Source organism: Salarias fasciatus, chromosome 14, assembly GCF_902148845.1.
Source record: "Salarias fasciatus chromosome 14, fSalaFa1.1, whole genome shotgun sequence".
Taxonomy (NCBI): domain Eukaryota; kingdom Metazoa; phylum Chordata; class Actinopteri; order Blenniiformes; family Blenniidae; genus Salarias; species Salarias fasciatus.
In genome coordinates, this window is record NC_043758.1 from 4,717,148 (window position 1) to 4,742,665 (window position 25,518).

Here is a 25,518-nt window from a genome sequence, read left to right on the forward strand (position 1 = left end):
TCATTTATTTCTATGTGAACTGTCCGGCTCGGTCAGCCCGGTTCACAAGCCAGCTTAATCTGTATCATCGATTTGTCTCATGTGTGGAGGGGAATTGGATAAAACTTCATTTTACAAGTATTGGAAATGCAAAATAATCTGAAATGCCCATGAAATATAAACATATTTAGTAAAAGAGAGAAAATTTCTTACTCTACAACTGTATTCCCAATCTTGTTCAATTATATTGATAAATTTGTAGAAGACACAAAGATGCAGCTAAAATCATGGAGGTACAGGAGGCGTGATGCTCCAGTAACACACATTTCTGCTCTTTATTCTCACAGTGAACACCGAAACCACTGACTTATGGCCGAACGCAGCCCACTGAACTCTGCAGTCAAGACATTTTCTGCATCATTAACTAGTAATCAAAACTACGAAGAAACAAGCTAATCACTCATGAAAACACTGCGTGTTTTTTTTAAAACAGGACGACTGTGACGATCATGAAGGCCATTAAAAACTCATCTTCGCTTCCTGGGTGACAAATTGTGACCAAGAACTCCGACGACGGTTCGCCGTGACAATTATCGCTGCTTTCAGTTTATTAAATCAACATGAATGCGTTCAGAAATGTGTAACTCATTATGATTCAGTTAAAAATGGTTTACAACAATGTTTTTTTCATTAGACAAACATAAAAAGGAGGTTTAAAGAAATGTATACGTGGCTCTGTTCTTCCTCCTGCTGCCACTTTTACTCCAGAACTCCTCCGCTGATGTGAGACGCTGAATAATGAACACGGGCTCGGGCACATTTGTCACTATGACAACCGTAGCTCCCCCCCCCCCCCCCCCCCCCCCCCCCCCCCCCCATCGGCGCTCTATTTATACCACGTCCGCCAAATGACCAGCGAGGGGTCGCCGTGGCGCGCAGCCCGCCGCTACACCGAGCTACACCACTCATACCGAGACGAGCACGGCTGTGTGAAGGTGTAATTCACTCTAAATGTTCAGATTTGTGAAATATAATTCACCGTTCTCTTGAATTTGTACAGTCTCTGTGTATTTACAACGTAAACTAGTGTCACCAACACAGCCGCTGTGTATTTTACTCCTTCAAATGATGATATTATGAACCAAAAATCAACGTTTTGGAACTTAATCGGGAGATAAAGATCTGAAACTTTATTTTCTCCTTCTTGTAAAAGGTTAACAGACACTTTTCACTTGGACGTTTTCGACAATCAGTCTAACTGTAGCGGCAGATTCAGTCGGCATAATTCCAGGACTTACAGAAGAAGCGCCTCTTTCTCACCTTTTTTTTTTTTAACACCTAAAGGATTAAGAGCAGTAGAAATAAGATGGATAAATGTGTAAAATGTGCAGATTGGCTGAGGCAGTCTTTACGCAGGTCTAGAGGCAGTTTTGATGATTTATCTTCAGAAATGAGTCGAATCTAATAAAAGTGAGCAAAAAAGAAAAAAAGAGTGTGCTCTAAATTCTCCGTTCACTTTCCAGTCAAACGTGGTTGACCGTAGTGATCTGCAATTTCAGGTCAAACCAGACGACTGTAGCCGTCACAGGGAGAGCGGCCGTGTGCCGCCGGAGGAGATCATTAATGGCCCCCGTCCAGAGCCACTCAGCTCTGAATTAGCTATGAATATTTGAATATCATGAGGAAAATTAAGACGTTGAACCACTTGTGCTGCGTTTCTTTGTGACATGAAATGTGAGTCAGTATTAAAACTCTGGGCCGGGAGCGACCGTCGCTTCCCCCCGACCCTGCTCAGAGCGTCTGACTGAAGCACAACCTGTTCTGTCAGACTGTGGCTTGAGAGCCTCCTGCCACAGGTCAGGCGCTGCATCCGTCTTCAAAGGCAGATCAAATGAAATATTCACACCGGATCACAGAACAGAATAGAAAATCCTCCATGAATCCTGGAGGGAAAATCCCCACACCGCACAAACATCACGGGCTCGTCATGCGAAGGCTGGATTTCCATTTGTACATTTCAGGCTGCTTGCATGGGTCAAGAGGCATCGGCAGCAGTTCTCCCACACGTACGGCTCGGCCGTTTACTGACAGCCAGTAATTAAAAGACAAAAACTCAGTTTCAGCTGAGGAGCCAGAAGTTACTCGAAAAGTTTCAGATGAGAAAAAAACCTGTGGCGTTAGCATTTTCAACAAAAGTTACCGGTCTGATGGCTTCATTAATGAGCAGATGGAGAGAAAAGGACAGTTTTACTCCAGAGGGAGACACCAAAACACTAACAGTTAAAGGAGGAAACAGACAGTGAGTGAAATCCTACCTTGACCTCGATGAAGTCCGGCTGGCCCAAAGCGATGAGCTCTGAGTAGGCGAGCATCTCCTCCACGTTCCAGGCTTTGACCAGCGTCAGTCTGTACACCGTCCTCTGTCTCTGCACGCACAAACAGGATCAGCTGTTTTTTTTAATGCTATACTCTTAAAAAGACAGTTTTTGTGTGCAATTACTGCAGTGACAATACGTCTTCCCTCTGCTTGTTCTGCTGGATTTCACTGACTCGCAGTCATTGAGGCTGCTTCACAGACACATCTGGTTTAAATTCAAGCATAGCAGGGAAGTCGTCTGTCACGCGTCGAGAGGCGACTCTTACAACCCAAAACCGTCTCTTTTATTTGTAAGCCATCGACCGTGACGCTTCGCGATCGCTAACATCTGTTCTCCGCAGAAAACACAGCAGCTCACAGATGTTCTGTCGGCCACCTGCTTCCCGTCTGAATGATTGCTGAGAGGTGAGAGTGTCGGCTGCACACGCTGTGTGTCACCCCGACGGGACGCCGTCCACTGGGGAACACCTTTAAGATCACTCAAACTCTACAGGATGGACATGAAGTGTATCAGAGAAGTAACTCTGGACTGTTGGCGTGTGACACTGGCGTTAGTGTCATTATCTTTTGTATTTGTGGTGTACCTGACTGCTTCATTATGTACGAGAACTGAAGGTAAATAATGTGAACAGCTGCCTGCGAATAAAGAATATCGAATAATAAAAAAGCAATTTCTTAATTTAGATCACAAAATGCTTTTAGTTTCACAAGTGCCTTACATCAGTGTGATCAATATCGGCTTCAAATATGAAAAACTGGCCTTCATTTGAACATGTGGGCTGCAGACTGATGAAGTGGTTCTCCATAATCACCCTTTAATAACAAGCCGTGACCCAAATCAAGGAAAGTATTCAACTTCCCAAATGAAAGTAATGTCAAAATATGAAAGAAAATTTTCAAATGCTGCTTCAGTTCTGCTGTGTTCGTCCTCTCATGTGATGACAAACACCTCGTGGCACAAAGCACACCGACTTCTCTGTCTGTGACCGATGCCAGCGCCGTTTATCGGTCGGGCGGCGCCGAGACGGAGGCTGGTGCAGACGCAGAGGCTGTGTGGGGGTGGTTGGCGGCGTTCGCACAGCTCTCGCACATCGTTAGCATATAGAGTGTGAATTAGGCTTCAGGGAATTTAATAAGTGCCTGGATTGGTACTCTGTGTCAGCAAGTAGCTAAAGGTTAGTACTCGTCCTTTAAAACAGAGACGTCGGTGCATTTGTATTTATGAGAAAGGTTCTTCTTTACTGGATTTTCTGGAAACTTTATTTTAGTCGGTTGACATGCGGCTTCTGATAGGAGACTTCTATATGAAAATAAAACTGTACCGACCACCTGGGGCCACTAGGTGTCACTGTATGACAACAGAATGCTGCTACAGCACCACAGAAAAGCCTCTGATACCAAACCAAACCGCAGTAAAAGTCTCACGGCCCTGTGAAGACACGCAGGCGACCCTCCTCTGGGCCACGAGCACCAGCTTGAGAACCGGCGCTTTTGAGCAATGTCACCCTGATCTGCAGCTTGAGCTCAGATCATTTTCTCTGAGTGGATGAGGTAGTAAAACAGCTGCGTCACAGTGTAACTGGAGACGGTGAATTATTGACAATGTGACGGAGGCAGAGAGAAGCAGGAAGAGACTAAGAGGAGACGAAAGAACGGGGGCAGGCAGGACAGATGGCATGACAAACGGTTGATACAAGAAACAACCAAATGACGACGGGACAAGAGATTGAACTCCTTCCCCCGTTTCCTCTCCAGCATCCTGGTTATCTGTAACGCCGGGTCCTCTGGGCCCGGCGGGGAAGGGGATAATTGGACGCTGGAAGCAGGGAGGTGAGGTATTTCAAGCTGTCTCTATTCCAAAAGCGACACTCGGGCACGGCTCTATCAATCCCCCCTGCGCTTTGGCAGGCGGGCCAGGTGGAGGAGAGCCGTCAAACAGAGAACAGAGAGGGAGAAGGAGACAGAGCTCACCGTGAAACACAGACTGAGGACTCAGGCTGAGCGAGGCAACCGACGCTAAGGAAAAGGGTTTATTTTTGGGGACTGTGCAGCAGCAGTATCGTCGGCGAGCGGCGGCCGCGCACGCTAACCCGCCAGTACAGGCGCCAGCTTCCCAATCACCATAATCATGAGTGCTGCACAAGCATGCAGACATGTTTCTGCTTCGGTGTTACACTGCCGAGAAAAATTAACCTTCAGCACAACATGTTTACATCAATACGTCTTGGGTAGTTTCAATCGTGCCAGTCATAGGAAGGCAACATCAAGAACAATAAGGAAACGGGAAACAACCGACATTACTGATGAGTGTGGAAAGAAAACAAATCACTGGATTTTTTTGAACTATTAATCTCACATGAAAATACACGTTCATACAATCTGGAACCACTAGATGTCACTGTTTGCCAACAGAACGCTGCTACACCACAGAAAGACATCTAAAAAAAAAATGCTATTTGAATGAGTACGAGCAAAATATTTCCAAAAACTACAAGCTAAACAGCAGAATTTCATTTGGGTTTTTTTAAAAGAAAAAAAGACACACAGCAGAACGCCTGCTTCGTATTTGTCTTCATGAACAAATGTCAGAAAATGCAGAAAATCTGGTAGCAGGAAGATCTGGGGAAATCTTTGGGCTCCCTGCCTCTGAAACGGGAAACGTAGCGAGACGGCTCTTCGCAGGACGTTAAATATGTTGGTGCAGACTTTCACAGCAGTGTAGAGGTACCGCATGCCTTCCAACCAACATACCGCACTGACACCACCAACGGGGACCTGGTCTGATGCCGGGGGAGGAGCCACAGCGAGCTACACTGGATGGAGCAGCCGATTCATTACACATTTAGTGCCAACGTCAGACACCAGAGCATCCAGGTCCTCAGAACAGGACAGACGGTTCCTCCTCCAAGTGTCTGACTGCTGCTGAGACTTTTTACAAACCGTTTACGCTGCTGGTGTCGAGCTCGGTTCGTCGACGCACACGAGGACGCCGAGTGAGGAAACCCTGATATAATTAGACATTTCTGACGACTCCACAGCGTCTCCTCCAGATTGACGGTTCCTCTGACTCTCGCAGTGTGAAGGACTGTTCAAAATAATGAGAATCCACCGCGAGCAGGAAGTTAAAGTGTCACTTCTGCTTCGCTCCTGGACGAAACTTTGTCACCTGCACGTCCAGAAGTGTGTTACTCTTCTGACAGTCAGAGAGAAAGGCTGGCTCACAAAGGCACAAACGTGTCAGAGCTTGGCTTTCCACTAAATTAAACACGATTATTTGATTTACGATTATTGGATTTTCTTCAACTGAGAAGAATTGTAGAAATTTCAATACTCTAAACTCAATTCTGAAAAAAAAAAATATATATATATAATGCAATTAATAATTTAACCAATTTATCCAATAATAAATAATCCAATTTGTGGATTTTTTTTGGGGTCTGGTCAGAAAGTTCGTACCTTTATGTGTCTCTCCTCTCTCTACCCCTCAGGAACTCCTCTACCAGGTGTAAAATACTTTCTACATGATGTTTAATCGGTGTAGAGGAAGCTCGTTTCAGTCTGTGTGTGAGCTGGCAGGACTGTTTTCATTTATTCATGATTTCCATGTAAACAAAATGTGCAGCTCGTGAATGCCAAGATCCTGAGCAGAGGCGTGTGTGTTCCTCCGGGTTCGGTGCAAAACAACCAGTGCGCCGGTGTCCCCCACGCCACCTTTGATTGGCAGAAAGTCCCAGGATGCCTCTGGGCTCCTGGGCTGATTAAGCAGATGTGCAGCAGGAAGTGTTCCCGGTCTAAATAATTTATTTAATTAAGCTAACACGCTTATCAACAGAGAGTAATTATGCAGTCTGATGCAGTGTGTAAGGGATCAGATTTGATTACTGCGAATCAGAAAACAAAAAAACAGCTAAGTAGTGCTTTTAAAATGAATATATGTGATTTTGAAGGACAATTAGTTTGACTTCTAATTACAGACTTGAAAGCACAACTGTGTTGCGGCAAATTATTGAATCAATTCAATATTATCCAAATGACTAAATCTCTAATTACACAGGCTTTATGAAGGATGTTATAATAAGCTTCTCTGCATTGCCAGGACATAACAGCAAATGCTTTAATAGAGGGTGAAATAACAAGAGCATACATATTAAGAGCAGCTTCCACTTAAACAGATGCCTTCATAATAACTGCAACAGCTCAATGATTCTATAAAATCATTATTATTTTTAATAATCACAGAGTTTTCAAGCATAAAATTCATCTCATGCAGTGCTCAGAAACAGTTCTCCATCTTTCATGAGTCAGGACAGTTCTGTGCAGCGAGTTGAATTATGAAATTTTTAAACCAGGCACAGATGGTTGAACAATCTCCCCAAAAAGTTCCCCCTCTTTCACATCCTGAGTCATATGTCATAAAAACACACCGAAAATGCATAATTTACAAGGAGTAACTGTGCAGCCGACGGCAAAACTGAAGCAGATCTGTGGAAAACGCCGTTTTCAGCAGTGGCGCGGTGGGATGTGCTGCAGGGGCTGCCTGTGAGGGGTTCACATGTTCAAATCAGGCTAGCATGTTTTTTCGTTGCCAGATTAATTGGATTCACTAAATGAGGGGTGAGAAACACGAGACGCTCACGACCGCGGCTCATAATCCGTCCGCTTGGGAAACCGAATTAAAGATTGAACAATGAACATCGGATGGAAACGATGCCTGAACAAGAAGATCAACTGTAACTGCTGTGTGCATCAAAATCACCATTTGGGTGGTGTTTGTAAAACAGAAGGAATATCCAGGAATTCAATGTGCCACCCAGAGAGAAACAAGCAGCTAAAGCTCTTTGTTTCGCTTCACTCTCCCCTGGAACCCCAACTCGCTTCAATCAGGAGAGGAAGAAGGATAAGGAAATGTACATCTAGTCTTTTATAGCTTCAACCTTTTGTACGCGGATAGTTTTGGCAGTGCCGCTGGGCTGGATGAAGCAGAACGCTTCCTTGATGTGCAGCGTCTCATTTCACGGCGGCATGACTCCCACCTCTCCGCCCCGTCTGGCTGAGAGGACATTTAGCTCTACGGGAGGCTTTACCTTCTCCCCCAGGGCCCGCAGGCTGGCCAGGAAGCGCGGCCAAAAGTCCTTGAAAAGTGGCCGATCAATCTTCTTCAGGCTGTCTTTGGTGCTGGCGTCCACGCTGACGTACAACTGGGTAACCGGCACCAGGCTCCTGGAGGGGAGACGGAGGGAAATACCAGGAGGAGGGATGAGCAAGGAGTCGATGGAAAGGCTGAACAACCCCGGCAGCGTTTAAACAAAGCACAAAAATTACCCTTTTTTGGTAACATTTTAATGATTGTGACAATTCTTCTTGATGCTCGATTTAAATGGAGGCAGCGCTCAATGTAAAGCGGTATCGACATGTGATTGGACAGCCAGTGGCACCTGCTAATCTTCTGACCATCTAAAGCTGGAACCTCAGACCTCTCAGTTTCATCTCCAGTGGGCTGAACTGTTAAGACAATGCAGTAATAATCTTTTATTTTAAACTTTACAGATTTTCTGTTTGCTGTGGCGCAGGGTAAACTTGATGAAAATGTCAATATAGGAACAAAATCCAAACAATAAGAACAGAAAATTAAAACAATCTCAACATAAAGTCAATTTTAATGAAGGCGCAAAATGCAGTAAAATGTCCAAAAAATTTCTCCTATAGCTGTTGCATTATGCTATTTTTTTTATAAACTCACATCAACAGCATGGCTTTAAGGCTAATGGTAATGTACAGACACTGTGTTGTGTCCACTAATATTACGAAATTAGGCTTTTTCTGTTGTTGTTTGTTTCCTTTTATTCTTTAAAGCGATACTTCAACATTTTGGCAAATTGGCCCATCTAGGGCAATTCGGTAGTCATTTAGAACAGCCTACTTACTTTTTTTGTGAGGGCGAGCTGTTGTTTATTCAGCGGTGCGTCTGAGGAGAGCTTCACGGCGGACATAATGGAAGTGCACGGTACAGTTGCTTCCCTCGTCAAACTCATCAAATACACAATCCAACAACCCCGAAACACTTTGGTGGACACGTTATAATTCGCACATTCACTACGCTGTGAAACACCAACAAATAATATTGTAGCGTTACGACATTGAAGCAAATACTGGGAACTACTTTTTCTTTTGAAATCACTACGCCCAGACGCCATGTTTAGTAAGTAGTTCCGTCTTAGCAATCTTCGCAAAAAACGCTCAATCTCGTAATTTTGCATTAATATTTCACAGCGTAGTGAATGTGCGGATTATAAAGTGTCCGCCAAAGTGTGTTTTGGGGTTGTTGGATTGTGTATTTGATGAGTTTGACGAGGGAAGCAACTGTACCGTCCACTTCCATTATGTCCGCCGTGAAGCTCTCCTCAGACCCACCGCTGAATAAACAACAGCTCGCCCTCACAAAAAAGTAAGTATGCTGTTCTAAATGACTACCGAATTGCCCTAGATGGGCCAATTTGCCAAAATGTTGAAGTATCGCTTTAACAATTTGGTGATGTTACTTATTTTTCATAATTTCAAAGGACTTGGAGGAACGAAATGCGAATACAGGTCCACAACAAAAAAAATCATCATGTTTTACATAAATTTTTCTTAAATCTCAATCTGTTGCAACCAACTGAAGCAGACGAGTGTATTTATGTTTTTGCCGTTAAGCAGATATTTGTGCACCATCATTCTGAAACAAGACCAAAAAAAATCCTGTCAACTGAAATACGATTATCTCAGTGTATCATTTTCTTCCGATCTACATTTGAGAACATGAGAGCCACTGCGTAAGCACAACGCTCAGGGTACTCTGTCCAAGAGGCAGCAGATTTATTGCATGGGCAGATGGTGGAAAACGGAGGGGACGGCGAAGGGAAAAAAGCTGTGAAAACCTAAGGAGTGTTTCTCATCAATATTAAACACGGAAAGAGATTAACTTATTTGAGTGTCGCTGTACTCTGGCAAAAATCTGCAAGAGCAGACGGACGCACCGGAGTAGTAAACACAATCAGAGAAGTGTAACAGATGAGACAAAAAGGGCTCCAGCTTCTGGTGTGTTTTCAGATTTCAAAAGAAAACAGAGAGCCAATTACACAAAGATTCAAAAACCTCCAAATCAGCAAAAGAAGGAGAAACACAGAGTCAGGAGACCATTGTTAATGAGCATTTCTGCCATGTGAAAGCAGGACTGGAGGAGCAGCAGCTCCTCTGCTTTCCGACCAGGCGGCTCTGGCAGGAGGAAAAATGGCTGCTGGCTGCCGGCCTTCGACTCGCTCAATGAGTATGTGATAAGTGAGTCTGTGACAGGCTGCTTCGCCGACACTTGCAATGTGTGCGTAAGTCCTGACAGCTTGGAAGTGATTCTGGATTAGAGGGTCAGAAACAGTGAAGCATGTACAGGGAGCTCGGTCCAAATCCCAGTGAGCTGCATGCGGCGCCCACAGCGGCCCCGGACACAGCGCCGCCCTGCGGGGCCTTCGCTTTCCCCACAGAGGCTCATGAGAGGGCAGCGGAGAACAGGAATCTAAATAAAACTCGGCAGATCCAGGTTCTCGCCACTGAGGCGGAGTGAAATCAACTTTGGAATCGGTACAAATGACAACTTTTTTGGGGGAAATATACTGAAGTCGATCTGTTATTTCAACGACAAAGAACACAGTGGTTTATAAAAAGGTCATTTGTACATTTCAGCTAACAGGACGCTGAATGACGGCTGATCGGAGGCCTCACAGTTCATCTGCGGCTACTAAATGTGATAGAAACGGCAGCGGTACCTGCTCTGGGATTTTCCAGGTTCGCAAACCCCTCATTAAAAAAACCCAAGAAAACTCTGAAGCGTTGATCACTTCCCTGGGAGAGATGAACCCTCAAGTCCTTAACTGTGTCTTAAGTGCTGCGATGGTGGTTTCAAATGACAACTCGGTGTCTCAGTCCCACTTTAGGTATTTAATCACACACAAGGAAGCCAGAAAAAAAAGGTTTAAGATCATGGAGGCAATAAACTGAAATGTTTATGTCAGGTTTAGTCTATTAACTTGCCCAGGTCTGGATCGACATCTTCACTTTAATTACCTTTTGTCTTTCAGATGTGATGTCTTTATGTTCTTAATATCTTGCTTTGTTTTTATTATTTTAATGTAAATGTATGTACTTCTTTCTCTTTGTGAAGCTCCTTGAATTGCCTCTATATCTAAAATGAAACGTGTCAATACAGTCTTTACACTCGTTACATTTCTCTCTGTGCATGAATGAAACCACCTCAACCTCGTCTCATTATTTAAACCAAACCATCCAACATGAGCAACATCAAGCACAGTGCTCCGCGGAAGGATATACCGGCGCACAGCGGCTGAGTCTATGGCTGCTACTGCTGTGCTCCGGTATATCCTTCCGCGGAGCACTGCGCAAGCGCAGATCTGTGTGTATCAAAACGTTATTTTAACGGATTGAAAAGAAAACACATCTTTTAAAATGTTTTATAACCATTCGGATTTACTTCACGTGCTAATACGCCGTCCCCTGGACCACTGGAAGGAGTATTTTGTCCACTTTCGTCAGTCCGGCTCTGTCTCCTCTTCACCTCCAGCAATTGAGCTAAGCTAACTACGATGCTAACAGCTGGGATCCAGCCGCTGGACGCAGAGACACAAAAAAGGTATTTATGAGCTTATCCCTTTAAATTAAAATAGGTGACAGCACTTCTGCTTCAACTGAAAGGTTGCAGGTTCAATTCCTCACCTGTCCATAGGTGAATATGATGAGCGGTGTAAAGCGCTCTGGGGACTGCTGAAATCCATTCACTACTTTAGATTACAAGCTGAGAGGAAAATATGGATATCTTTAAATCTGAAACCTTTTTTCAGCAGTGTGGATTGGATCAGATTTTCTACAATTTGAGCCATTTAAGAGAATAAACAACATTTTCAATAAGTCTGAATGATTATTCTACATCTGTCACATACGCGATCTGTCACATACTGCGGTACGCGACGTCCAGCCTTCTAGAGTCCAGCTGATTGGTTTCCTCCTCTAATAACACCTGTGATGTTGCCTTTAATGCAGTCGTGGGGTTTAACAGAAACAGCTGCTGTGAACCGAGCACCTTGAACCGTGTACTTTGGCTCAGGCTGCTGAATGAACCCGTTAACCCCCGACCTCTGCCAGATGTTAACCGGAGTCGCCTCGTGGCACATAAACCGTACCACTTGTTCCGTTATGAGCCCAGCGGGGGTGAAGTGAAGGTGTAATCCCAGCCTGGACTGCTTTATTAACGGCAGGCGTGCGCTCTGGTTACTTACTGAGAAAAGGTCTTTCATTTGGACCTTGGACATGACTGTAACTGCTGTTGTAAGTCTTCCAGTGGTTGACTGAAAGTCTTAGTCTAAGTTAAGGAACAGAGGTTGACATGTTTAAGGGTTATAATTTGAATTACCACAAAAAAAAAAAGATCTAAGGTGAAATGCAATAATTAGGCTAATGCAAAGCTGGAACAAAAGCTGATTAAAACCATGAAATGAACTACTTTCCATTAAGGGAGATATTTATCTGGAGCTGAGTCCAATTACCTCGACTGCCCTCTGTGTCAGAGTCTTGTTACAGAGTTACATTCACTTTGGTTTGATCTCACTGAGATGAGACCAGTTAGGATATTGATTATGAACAGCCTGAAACGGCTGAAGAATAGAAGTGCAATAAGAAATCCGAGCCGTCCAAGTGTCTCCCTTCAGACTAATGAAGGCAAAAGACCGTCACTGCTCAGAATACGAATGACTCCATGATGTTTTTACAAAGTCATCTCCTGACAGCCCGGCTCTGCAGACTCTGCAATGCTGTGTTAGATTTATGTGGGAAACATGCATCAAATCACATCCAGAACAGAAGCAAAATGAGGCAAATGCATCTTTATTTGCAGCTCAATGTCGGCGAATGACTGAACGACTGCGTCAACAAAAAGAATAAAGAGAAAAGTTCTGTCTGGAACTTTGATATCTGGCGAAGCCAACAAGTCACAAGCGATATCCAGTCCTCAAACGTTAAACTCGGCCTTAAATAAATCATAACTGTAAGCAAAGTAACCTCTGTGTGGAGCTACATTGTGAATTATAGACTAGATCTGCTTGGATATGCCGTCTAAAGCTGGTTCAGCGTGAGGCAAACGCTGCTGGGTCGCCTCTTGATCCCTAAACAAACCATACATGCGAGGAAAGTAATCATATCTTAAACAAATGTCAGAATAAGGCTCCTGTGTGTTGGCGACATTACTGAGTTTCAGTGCCAAACGTTAAAGTTATTTTGGTGATATAAGAACACAGCTGCCGTCAGGACGGAGCAGGAAGCTGAATTCTGTTCAACTATGCTGAGTATTTCTCTACTTAAAATTATAAATGTTAGTGCTGTTACTGGAGCTATTTATATAAAACTCCATCAATGTAACCTTTCAACTCATTCGCAATTACAGTAAACACTATTATTGAGATTTTCTTACAGAGACGAAAACAATGACGCCCACAGAGTCAGCCGTAGGTGTTGATTTCGCCGGTACCTGATTTCCTCGGGGAACTGCGCGTTGGTGACCAGGAAGCTGGAGATGTGCTGCTGGTGCAGGAGGCGGATGAAGGCGTTGATCTCGGGATACATGATTGGCTCACCCACCAGGGAGAGCGCGCAGTGCTTGACGGCCAGGCCCTCCTCGTAACGCTCCGGCTTCACTCCGGGGACACCTGGAGGCAGGGAGGTCCGCGGTTCAATACCGCAGGCTTCTCCAGTCAGTCACAGCCAGCCAGGCGATCAATGTCACCAACCAGGAAAAATTACAGTCCCGTCATTTGGGAGACAAATCAGCACTGAGCAGTTTTACGTTCAGTGAGGTCAAATTAAGCAATAATCACCAAAATGAACCTACAGCCAAAAATACAGGTGTTGCTGAAGAGCAGTGAAAATAAAAGACATCGGGCTCAGTTCAGTCTCAGGGTTCTTCCACCTGCAGTAAGTTAGCATCCTGAACTGAATTCTTGGCTTGAAGCATTTTAAATCAACTTTTCACACTTTCACACTTAAACAGTGCAGCCCCCGGTGGATACATTTGGAACTGCAGCTAAATTGCAGTTGACTCTTGTTTGTTACTTGTACACTTTGCAAGACTTTTCATTGAACTGACCCCCCCCCCCCCCCCCCCCACCTCCCCTCCACCCCACCCCACCCCCCGATTCCTACTTTATATCTTGTGCTTTTAAAAGTCTCCGTTTATTTACCAGCATGGACCGAAACACTGCAGAGCTTCAATGAAATGCGCTAATGAGCTCAAAAATATCCGTACTGCTCCCTGGCATCCCATTAAAAAGAAGCAAAGCAGAGTGAGCATCATCCGCAGCCATAAAACTTACAGTGACTTTCTAACTCTCACAGAACAATTCCCATCAGTTAAAGCCGAGACTGTCCAGCAGAGTGGATTAGAGCACAAACAAAAGAGAGAGGAAAAATGACCGAGCAGAGGAGATGAACCATGAACCATATTTCAATATGCAGGTATATGGGATTTGTGATTAGATTAAATTGGCTTTGGGAATGTAATGTTGTTACTGCATGACACAGCAACAACTAGCAATAAAAGGATCAAACCCAACCAGTAGAATCTAATTAGGAAACTCCTCATGCGACGTCAGGGACGTTTAATGTGGTTTTTCAGTATCAGCGGCAGATTCCATTTAATTTTTACAGTAAGTGCAGAGAATCTTGATTACATCAGATTTTTGGACCGTTGCCTTCCTGTGGTTTATAAAACTGTCCATAGGTTATTGATAAGTCTGCGTTTTCCGTGGCTGGACCACATGACGTAATCACTGAAGGACAAAAGAGCATCAGAGACGAGGACAAGCGAACAGAGTCCTGAACGAAGTGTGTTCAGAAACAAATCGACTGAACAGGAAGCAGGAAGTGAAGAAAAGCTCATTTAAAGAATGTTCAGCACTGTGGAAAGCATTGAATACACTACATGTGAAGTGAGGGTTTTTAAACGTAATACACGAGACAGTTGTATTTACCAATGCACTCTCTCCAGTTTTGTTTTTTCAATCCTAAATCCAGAGATCTGACAAATGCTCCTGTGTTTTCCTGCAGATTTCACCTCTTTCGTTTGCCCCTGTCTGTTCTGGCAGCTCCAGGCTGACTTGATGACTTTAAAATGATGGCTGCGTGGGAACCGGACCATCTGCTGCGCGAAAGCTTGAGCTCCCTGTCGATTGTGTTTGAGGTCATTTGAAGTCACGCAAGCATTTAATTCAGGATTTAATCAGGTAAAAATCTCTCTCAGTCTTGGTGTCTCTTCCTGAAGTGGACCAGCCATTCATATCTCGTACTGTATTGTTCAGTTCAGGGCGGCGGCGGGCCGGAGCCAATCCCAGCCTTCCACAGGAGAGAGAAAGTCCGTTTATACGGCAAACATGGAGAGAAACACAATCTCAACCACTCGCATTCACACTTACAATCTAACACAGAGACAAATTAACCTGCAGTGTAGCGCGACACTGCAGTGTGCTCATGCATACTGGAGAAAAACAGCAGACTGCCACACCGCGAGGCTTTTCACCACTTACTGTATTCAATTCACTGAATGGATGAGTTAAGTAAGCTTAGCTTTATTTGTATAGCACTTTTCCCAGCCCGGGGTCACAAAGTGCTTCACATAAAAATAGTCCATACAAAATACAATCACTAAAATAACACACACACACACACACACACACACACATATATATATATATATATGTACATACATACATACATATATACATATATATGTACATACATACATACATACATACATATATATATATATATATATATACACGTACAAGATAAAACAGTACCATACAGGTTAAAAGGCTTGTTCAAAGAAAAAGGTCTTTAGCTGCTTTTTAAAAGAATCGACATTGTCCAGGGACCTGAGCGAGCAGGGAAGCTCGTTCCAGAGACGCGGTGCCACTGCCTTAAATGATCTATCCCCACGAGTTTTAAAACATGTGCCGGGAACCATTAACAAGTTTTGGTTGGAGGACCTCAAGCAGCGAGTGGAAACATCGGGCTGGACCAGGCCCCTGATGTAATCCGGTGCCTGCCCGTGTGAAGCCCGAAATGTCAATACCAAGATTTTAAAATTCATCCTGAATGAAACAGGGAGCCAGTGTAGGTCCTTGAGAATGGGACTTATGGGCTCTTCTACGAGTGCGGGTCAGGAGCTGTCCAGCGGAGTTCTGGACAATTTGAAGGCGCGCCAGTTCTTTTTTGTTGAGACAGGTGAACAGGCTGTTGCAATAGTCCAGGCGCGATGAAACAAACGCATGTACAATCATCTCCAACGCTTTGAAGGACACCATTTTGCGAAGTTCAAGTTCAAATGAAACCCTCACACTTGCAAACTTCTCTGGATTTAACTTGTTTTATATCTGTTCAGTTGAAATAGGTGCGAACCATTTTCACATTTCTTTTCAGTGTTTAGCTAAAACATACAAAAACTTTCTCAGAGTCTCCTCAAAGCATTCAGAGGGTAAAGTTAAACAAGCGCACAGCCTCAGCAGCACCAGTCGCTCAATTTTTAAAACGACTCAAACAAGAAAGTGTTTAATTCATGCACTGATGCCACTTGGCCGCCGCCGCCGACAGAACATTACCCAGTCTCTTCCTGATATGCTAATGAGCTGCACGGTGACGTGGAGGAGGCTCCGGATTTCAAATTATACCGTCTTGCTTTGGGCGCCGGCTCACAGGGGACAACCGGAGCCAAGATTCAACACAAAGCATGTGCATCAGATCCGCTAAACAAATTCGATGCAAAATGCATGTGTGACAGAAAACTAATGAAAAAACCAAAGTCGGAAAGCTCTGCCAACATCTATACTGATTCATTTAAAGCAGAACGTATTGCCTTCAAACCTGGCAGACAAGTGCTTTAATATTTCTGGATGAAATATCAGCTGCTGCTGTTGCAGAGCTGCTGTCTCTCTGGACACTGTTAACGCTAACAGCCAGATTCAAGCAGGATAAAGGTCTTTATTCCAGTAAAGAGCAGCCCGGTTATTCAAGCGGCCGCATCCCAAAAAAATCAATGTGGAATAACAAAGGAAGCTCAAGAGGGACGCGGTGGTCGTCTTGAATCTTAATTTAATGCAAATATCACAACGAATTCATCAATATCTGCTCTGTCTGTTAATGCAGGCCACAACAACTATTTACCATTTGAGAAATTAACACAAGTTTATCTTGCTGCAAAATTATTATACAATCAATTTGACCATTTGCCAACGATGCAATTAAAAAGTAAGAGTAAAACCATAAATGCATGTTACTATAATAATGAATATGCAGATATCACCCACTATGCCAACTTTTCAGAAGCAAACTGCACAAAATCTGAAAAAAGGCTTTCATTTAGCTTTATTCATCTAATATCACATCTTATTACACTTCAAAGGATTATTTTCTGAGGCTACTTTATTGGCAACATGTCTCAGATCTATTTGTTCACCAAATTATTTCATTATTGACAGGTGTTGGATAAGAATATTCCAATTATCGGCCTGGTCAATAATATCGGCTGATATTGGGCATTTTTCTAATAATCGGTATCGGCCTTTTTTTTTCCACCAATAGCTGATAAAATACATTTATTTAAAAACATGCTCTTTGGATCATATATACAGCCGTCTCTCTCGCTGCCTGAAGTCACCACTCTGGGCTTTGAAACCAAAATGTTCATTTTTACTGCAAATGAATATCGGTTCGACATATCGGTTATCGGTTTCCATAAGAACCAATAATCGGCATCGGCCCTAAAAAAGCCATATCGGTCAATCCTTAGTATTGGATGCTATAGGCTATAATTTCATTTTGGGTTGGTACAAAGAGATGATAAGCAAAACTGCATATTATGCCTCTGAATGGAATTATATCAGCATGTCTGGTGAGGCTCCGGGTTCTGGGAACTGAGTCCATCAGAATCAGATTCACTAATGAACTCTGGAAATTCAAGGGGAAGCATTAACATTTCAGGCTTTCCCCCTAAAGACCGCACGTCTTTTTACAACAGCGAACACAGAGCCGGTCGCTTTTACTGGGCTGCAATGCACCATGGGAGTTTGGGGTGTGGGGAGTTTGTGTTATTCATGGTACAGTGCTAGTAGCAGCTGTTTTATTGTTAGTTTAGTTTTGATAACTGTCGTTTGGTTAAACATGTATTTCTGCCGGACCGTGAGAGAAGACCGTTTTGTGTTTGATGACTTCCTGCTGCTGCCGACGCTCCGGCCGGTTCTCTCCTCCGGCCGGTTCTCTCCCCCGTCTAGTAGTCACTTTGGGTTTAAGGTAAAAATGCATCCGTCTTTCTGCACTGTGAGTTTCTGTCGAGACTCATTTTCATCCCGTCACTTCATGTCGACTTCTTCTGGATGTGAGGCTGAAAAATTACTCCAGAAAACTTCACAAAACCTCTTTTAAATCCCATTTCTTTCAACTGGCTGTAAAAAGTTGCGCCGCTCTTATTGGAGCTTAATTTTTCCTCTTCTTTGCGGTAGTTCCCTCATTTCACCCACATCTGCATCCTCTTCTGACCCAGTGCTGGTTTTTTATTCTTTTATTCTTTTACAGTCAGCACTGCTGCTTATTTTGACTGACAGTTGAAACAGTGCCTCTGCAGAAACCTTCAGAGTTTCTGAAAGCTGTCTGTCCAGTCATCCTCTGACTGCTCAGGTTTTGAATCAGTCTGTGTGAAGCTGGGACAGGAGTGAAAAAAGTCACGCAGCAATATAAGAAAGAGTGTCTTTCTCAAATGCAATCCTTCTTACTTGTAGGTTTTTCTCGACCTGCAGGAGTCTGGAGCCCATTCCAGCCGACAACAGGGGAAATCTGCATTACAGGTGAAAGGCTTTGTGTGTTGTGAAGGACCCCAGCTTACACACACACACACACACACACAGGCCTGAAGCGAAGCAGCATCAGAAAGTGAACCATGAGACTGGAGCAGTGTGTGTCCTGAGGCTGTCAGATTGCTGAACGCGGGGGGTCGTCTTCAGACGCCGCCGCCCCCCTGCTGCTCCTCCACCAGGGGAAACAGGCCGGCTGCACTCATCCGACCTCTCACTGCACAGAAAACGCCTCTACTTAAAGCTCTCTGCTGATATTTCATACTATTTCTTGTATTTTATACTTTTTCAGGACGTTAATTTCATATTTCGTTGATCTTGGCTCAAACTGCACCTCAGTCCTTCACTTTTTTTTTTTTTTTTGTTTAATTTGCTGTGACTATAAAACCACCTACATCAGTGACAAGAATTAGAATAACATCCACTGCCGCCCGCTGCAGCATATTTACAGCTGTGGTCCGACGAGAGCGTTTCAGCAGCCGCCGCAGACAGCAGGCTGTTTCGCCGAGGCCTCGTCTGGGCAGCGCTTTGTGCCGCGGGGATTAAAATGTATCACTGTCAGTTGTAAGTGGAGTGGAAGGCTGCGTAATGTCATTTCTATACTGCGACTGGAAAGAAGATTATGGAGGATGATGAGAGTCGGACTGAGCGGGTTTCTAATTAGAAGTGCAAAGTTTTAGTGGCGGAGATGCACAACTGTGCAATTTTCGCTCAACAAAAAATAATAAAATCAAATTAGCTGCTTAATCAAGTTTACTGTCAACAAAAGCATATGTTCTAATAATAAAAAAAAAAAAACTTCCATTACGGCTCAGGAAATTGCATTTCCTCTGATGAAGTGCATTATAAAACATCGCGAATAAGCGCTGGGAGGACTGTATTAGTTATATAGTGGCCCTTTGAAGACGATACGTCTCAGAGGCTTTTAGCGTTTGGCGTTTCTCTCATTCCCCGAGCACAATGGCTTCACTGTCTCGGTGAATGGGCTCGGCAGCCGGCTGCCGCTGGACAGATTACACTGTGAGGCCGCGGGGTCGAGACTGGAGCAGGGTGGACGTGCAGCCGCTCACGGTGGAACACCTCAGGTTATCACCGGCTGTGTGGCTTTAAGTCGCAATATAGCAGGAAATATAAGGAAATTTATATCTGTTGAATGTTGTTCCCATGAAAAATCATCCATTATATTTTTTTTAAGGCTGTGACTTTAACGCGTTAGTTACGATTAATTAATTACAGAAATTTTAACGCGATAAAAAAATTATCGCAAATTGTCGCGGAACGTTTGTCACCGGACGAGTTTCACCCGGACATATTTCGCTGTGACACAACAACGAAACAGCTTCCGACTTGGTGACTTTCTCGTTAAATCTGACGATTTTCCAAAGCCTCCTGGCGACTTTTTTCTCAAAAGCGACTAGCAACAAATTTTGCGACTTTTTCTGGTGCTCTGGAGACGTGACAGGACGTCTCGTTCTGCAGCTGCTGTCCTCAATGAGGTGCTGCGTGAGCCCCTCCCCCGTCCCAAAGCACTCACAGGCGGCCAGTCTCAGCAGCGCTCCCTGCTGCAGTCAGAGCAGAGAGGAGACCCACACCACTCCTCCACACTTCAAATGAATCGCGTGTGCGCAAATACGCCACTTGCTCACTTGCTGACAAACCAATAAACAGAAGAAAATTCATTTGTAGTTCTAAACATATTTAGGGTGTTTTTTTTAACTCACATTTTGCTTCTCCCATGACGTTATTCCTCTTTCTTACAGCGTCCATTAAAATTACATGCAAATTGCAAATTAGATAACGACCTCATCTCACGACTTCTGGCAACTTTTAGGACAGCCAATAGTGACTTTCCTTACTGGGGAGTGCTCCCGACGACAGCGCACTACTTGGTCTCGTGCACAGAAAATTTAGATTTAAAAAGCCAGCGGATGGCAGCGTGGATAAAACCAAAGCTGTATGCACATTGTGCAGCAAAGAATTTGCATACCATCGCAGCACATCGAGCCTGCTATATCAACTGAATGCTAAGCATGTCGCAGCAGCGGCCAACACGCAAGCCTGGCATACAGCTAGAGTTGAAGAGAACGTCACTCCGACTACTTCAAGGACCCTCGCCCAGCCCAACAAAAGTTTCACTAATCAATGTGTATTGGTTTATTTGTCTTGGTTAAATTCCTCCTTCCTTGCTGAAAAAATGAACAGTGTTTTGTTGCTTAAGCTTACGTATCACTATATTGATTCACTATACCAAAATCCATTAGAAAAAGAAAGGTTCTCACTGATCTCGGGTCAAATATCGATATGCGATTAATTGAGATTAATTAATTACAAAGGCCCTAATTAATTAGATTAATTTTTTTAATCGAGTCCCACCCCTAATTTTTTTATGACAGAATCTTGTGTTTTTCCAACTTGTTGTTCTGGGTTTCCAGAGGATCCTGTTGGTGTTTCAGTGGTTTTTCTGATATTTTCATGGATTTTACAGCAGATTTATAAGAATGAAGGGCTTTATTTTGTCTTTATTTTGTTTATGAGACATACAGCTCTTTTCTGGAAGATATTTATTGCATTTACAGTTCATTTGAGGGTTGATCCCCACAGTGAGAAGAATGTAAAGAAGAATCGGTGAACAAATATAAAACAGCCTTCAACACATCTCTTGATCTCAATGTGTTTTTTTTCCCCAAAAAATAATTTGGGATCAATCAATCAACCAATTAATTCCATTTTAGAATTTTAATTTTTTAGTGTATTTTCTGCATGTCCCACAGAATGGACTACACTTCAAAATTTTGTTGTACTTGTTACAATAAAGACATTCTAATCAATATAATTGGATGCAGTGGATGAGTTCTGGAACGGAAACAAAGTTAGAAAGAATATTACGATACAGGAGAGAATCTGGTGCACGACTAAGACTAAAACCAGACGAAAAAGAAATAAAAAATAATGAGCTCATTTGGAAAGAAACCAGTTGTAGGCTGGATTATGTAATTACTAATCCAACCAGGTCAAAAATGCATCCAAAATGTACAAAATCCATCTGGTGGGCTCGTTTGTTTTCCATAAAAATGCATTCCCTTTAATGAATGTTTTAAAAAAATGATGTTGCCTCCGTGTTTTGATAACTGTCGCCTCAGAAGAATCTGTTGAGGCCACGCTCGATCACCAGCCATTAATCCTGTTTACAGCGCGCTTCAGGAGCCAAACCGCCGCGCTCAGCCAACACCTCCGCTGCCAGAGACGAAATCCAAAAACGCCCCAAAGAATGGATGCAAGTGGTGTAAAGGGAGCTCGCCGGAATCCGGTTACCGAGTCGGCAGGTCGTCCTGATCCAGCAGGAACGAACCCGGAGCGTCGGGAGAACCGAACTGAGCCCAGCGCCAGGCGCAACTTCAGAGACGACAAAGAAAGAAAGAAAGGACACGGAGGAGGCGCCAGGACAGAAAACTAAACCGTCTGTGTGTGCTGGTTGAGACGTGAGGTGATTTATGAAGCAGTGCAGCAGCGGCTGCGTGACGAGACGGAGCGTCAGCGTTTTCATCTCCGCTCCGCTTCGTTAGCCGAAGCGCTGCAGGAGGTCAGCAGCCGGAAACACCAGTGCTGTGGAGAGCCCGGCTGCTTCACGGCTGCCTGGACACTTACAACCGTCTGTGAACAGAGTTACTGCGGAGGGACGACAACTTTCCCCAAAGTTCCCATGTTTGAGTCCGGGTTCCTGAGACTTTCTGTGTGCAGAGTGCATGTTCTCCCTGTGCATGCATCAGTTTTCCTACAGCACAGCTGCAGAGCCTGGATCATTACAGTCTTCTGATGCAACTTCAACTATGTTAGAACTTATTGCATTTTTGGCAAAATGTTACCACAATTATGGCTCATATACTTTATGTGCTATTGGCAAGTTCTTACGCTGGGGACTTAATTACATCGAGAAGGTTCAGAATGAAAGCATTACCGTCTGGTATTATTCTACAGGTCAGAGCTGCACATGAACTATGATGTGATACAGTATTGTACAAATGAGGATGTAGATGATCCTGATAGGTTGGAAAATATTGGGTAAAACTCTTCCAAAGTGAAGACTCGTCTCTATTTCCTCTGATAATTCTCCTTTCTGGAAACGTAAGGCTCTGAGCTGATGACAGGTTTTGTCTCAGGATGCTGTCGGGGAAACATCTTCTGAAATATGAACCCTTATGAACTCACACACCAATCTGCCTCTTTAAAAAAACACCCGGCGTGACGTGTTCTGTTGTCTTTCCACTCTCACGCTGTACAAGCTAAACTTCAACTAGACCTCAAGATTCTGCTTAAAGATTCTGTATTTTTTAAGTAAAAATTCTTCCAAAATAACAGTGCTCCTTCTCTTACTTTGTTCTTTTTGGTAATTTTCCTTTTTTTTTTCCCTGTATGCTTCTGACATCTGATTTGTAGCCAGAAGACATAAAATAATCGCTCTCAATTTATTAAAACTTTCACGCCGATTAATCACTTTCCTTTCATAATTAAAAGTTGTTTTTTTAATCTGCACAGTGCTTCTGAAGAAGATATTTCACAGTTTAATCATTTCTGACATGTAAACCTCACACAGGCTGGACTCATGATGAGGATAATGTTGAGACATGTTTGTGTTGCTTGTGCACGTGCTCGTGCACGTGAGCGGCTCTGACCTCTGAACTGCCGGATCATGCCCTGGTGCTTCTCCACGGCGTCTTCCAGGATCTTGTGGGCGGGGTCCATCTTCCAGCGCCACTCGGTGCCCACGGGGTTGGTGTGGTGTCTGTTGGCGAAGCGCAGAACAGACGGGCCAATCAAAACCTCGGTCCCACCCACGACCGGCAGCCAGCGGCGCGACGGAGCAGCGTGTGCTTCCAGGGCGCGACGGGAACAAACCAGCGCCGCTTATGTTCCGGCTCCAAATAGAAAAGGACGCGACATCCTGGAGGCGGGAGCGTCAAGCCGGTGGGAGATGTCACATCTGACATATTTCTGCCAGAAGCAGCGCAGCTCCGAGGCGTCGAGCCGATACAAACAAACACCGGAGCGGCTGCTGCGGCGACGGGTGGAAACGCTGCGGCGTCAGCGCAGCGACTTCTGCTCATCAATAGCTTTCATTGATAACTGCATATAAAACTAGATGAGACCAGATGGTATCCACACACACTGCATTCCCATCTTACTGCTCGATCAGAGCACCAACAGTTCAACGTGGATCCAGGAGGATCTACAGGTATAAAGACCCCGAACGCCACCTGAGCCACAGCCTTCCTCCGAGCTGCGAACGGAGGGTAAAACAATGAGAACCAGAGAATCTGAAGGGGGGAAAAAAAAAACAATCTAAATATACTGAAGCTTTAAATTAAAAGCACACCAGCTGTCTCTCTCCTCACACACCCTCGAACTGTAATGAAAGGTGTCAGTTGTGTCTCACTGCCATCATATCAACATCGTTATTCTCAGGAGATCCGGCGCAGCACACAGTGAAAAGGGAAATAGATTTCTAATGGATCTGACCTGTCAGAGACAGAAGCTATTTAAACAAGCAAACAAGTATTTTTCTTCTTCCTCTCGTCTTATTTTCTCGTCTCGACAATTACTTCTCATTGGAGACTCATTTGTTCATTGATATTTTTTTTATTTTAAATTGTACTTTCAGAAGCTCTTCTCGGATGGGCAGAGGGGAAGTTGGTGGAACTGACTGTGTAAATTCAGAGTCGATTAATGCAGTGGAGCCTGCGATAGATCAGCCAATCTTATTCTGGTGAAGACGTGTAAAAATAGTCCGTTTGAGCAGCTCTGTGCTGGTCAGGCTGCTCCGTGGCGTTCCAGTGAAAACAGCGAGGCGAGATTCATCTCAATGAACTTAAAACCACATTTCTACAGACTTGTTTTCACCTGATGTTACACACACGATCTGTGTCTTCTCTGGCACGACGCACTTCAGTGCTCTAACACAGTGACAAATAATAAGACCAGCCCACGAGCTGAAAGTGAAATATGTGGGTGTGTGTAATCTCACCCGATAAAAACATATTAAGTTACAGAACGGATCGTATTGTTTGGGAAACAAAAAAAAAAAAAAGTAACACCTTTCCAGCAGCAACCGAAGCATCTGAACCCCCAAACTGCTGATTTCCTGTCAGGCCGCATGGCGGCTTCACGCCAGCGCGGCGCATCGGCGGTGACGGGGAGGCAGTTCGCTGCGCCGCGCTCTGACAGCGACCTTTCAGCGCTCAACACGGCCGCCGTCTCAAACGGAACTCCAGGGGAGTAAAAAAGGCCCAATTTCTCGCCGCCGTCAAGACGAATCAGCCTCCGCGTTCAGACCTCGCCGCCGCCGCCGCGCCCATTAGTCTTCCGCACGTAAATCATTACCTTGTTTGTCACAGAGAAATCCTCTCGGATTCGTCTTGAGTTGAGAGGAGAACAGCCTCGGTTTAGAAAAACAGAGCAGGCAGGCAACAATCCTTCAGTGCCACACAGAGTCCAGCAGTTCAGGTATATCTTTAGTAAATTATGACACAAAAATATAAAAATGGCTTGGTCGGCGCCCAGAAAGTGGATAATTCTGATGAATTGCTGTGAAAGCACGTATTTTTACATCACTTTCCAACAATGCCGACACAGAGTGAATAAAGGGACAATTCATTCTTTCATTAGCCGAGATCTCATCGATAATCCTGACTGACTGCTTCATTTGGCTGCCAAGGACAATCTCAGGACTCAACATCCACAGACATCCATCCATCCATCCTTTAAACCGTTCAATACACCTGAGGGTGATCTGGAGCTGATCTCAGCTTCTTGTGGGTGGCGGCAGGTCGTCAGAAAACACACACTCACACACACACGTTCACAGCAACTGCCAATTATGTAGTCACCAATTAGCCTCAACAGCCTGCTTTAGCACTGTGGGAGGAAACTGAATACATCCACACAAGAACAGCAAAAAAAAACAACAACATGGAAATGCTGTAAAGATTCAACAGAAAAACAGAAGTGTTTCGCTTTTCCCACAGCATTCCGAGCACGTGAACACATCACGACTGAAGGGATGAATGAAAACGATGTTAGGTTTGCTATTTTAATCAGATGCAGGGTTTTTATATGGTAGAAACGCTGCTTATTTAGATTACTGGCATTTTCTTTCTGGAATGTGAATCTAAAGTTTCCTAATTTGTTAATTCCAGTTCGCTAGTTATTGATTACAGCAGTATTTTTTTTTTC

At 44.1% G+C, this 25,518-nt stretch overlaps 1 protein-coding gene across 2 annotated transcripts in view; it reads right to left on the minus strand.

Annotated features, from left to right (window-relative positions):
• Nucleotides 1-25,518, minus strand: part of tyw1 (tRNA-yW synthesizing protein 1 homolog (S. cerevisiae)) — a 67,399-nt gene that overhangs the window by 21,594 nt on the left and 20,287 nt on the right. For both annotated transcript variants that reach the window (XM_030109027.1, XM_030109028.1), the window contains exons 11-14: nucleotides 22,962-23,071; nucleotides 12,924-13,101; nucleotides 7,441-7,576; nucleotides 2,295-2,405 (exon numbers count right to left, since the gene is read on the minus strand). In XM_030109027.1, coding sequence (XP_029964887.1) covers nucleotides 2,295-2,405; nucleotides 7,441-7,576; nucleotides 12,924-13,101; nucleotides 22,962-23,071 — 535 coding nt within the window. The remainder of the gene's footprint in view (nucleotides 1-2,294; nucleotides 2,406-7,440; nucleotides 7,577-12,923; nucleotides 13,102-22,961; nucleotides 23,072-25,518) is intronic.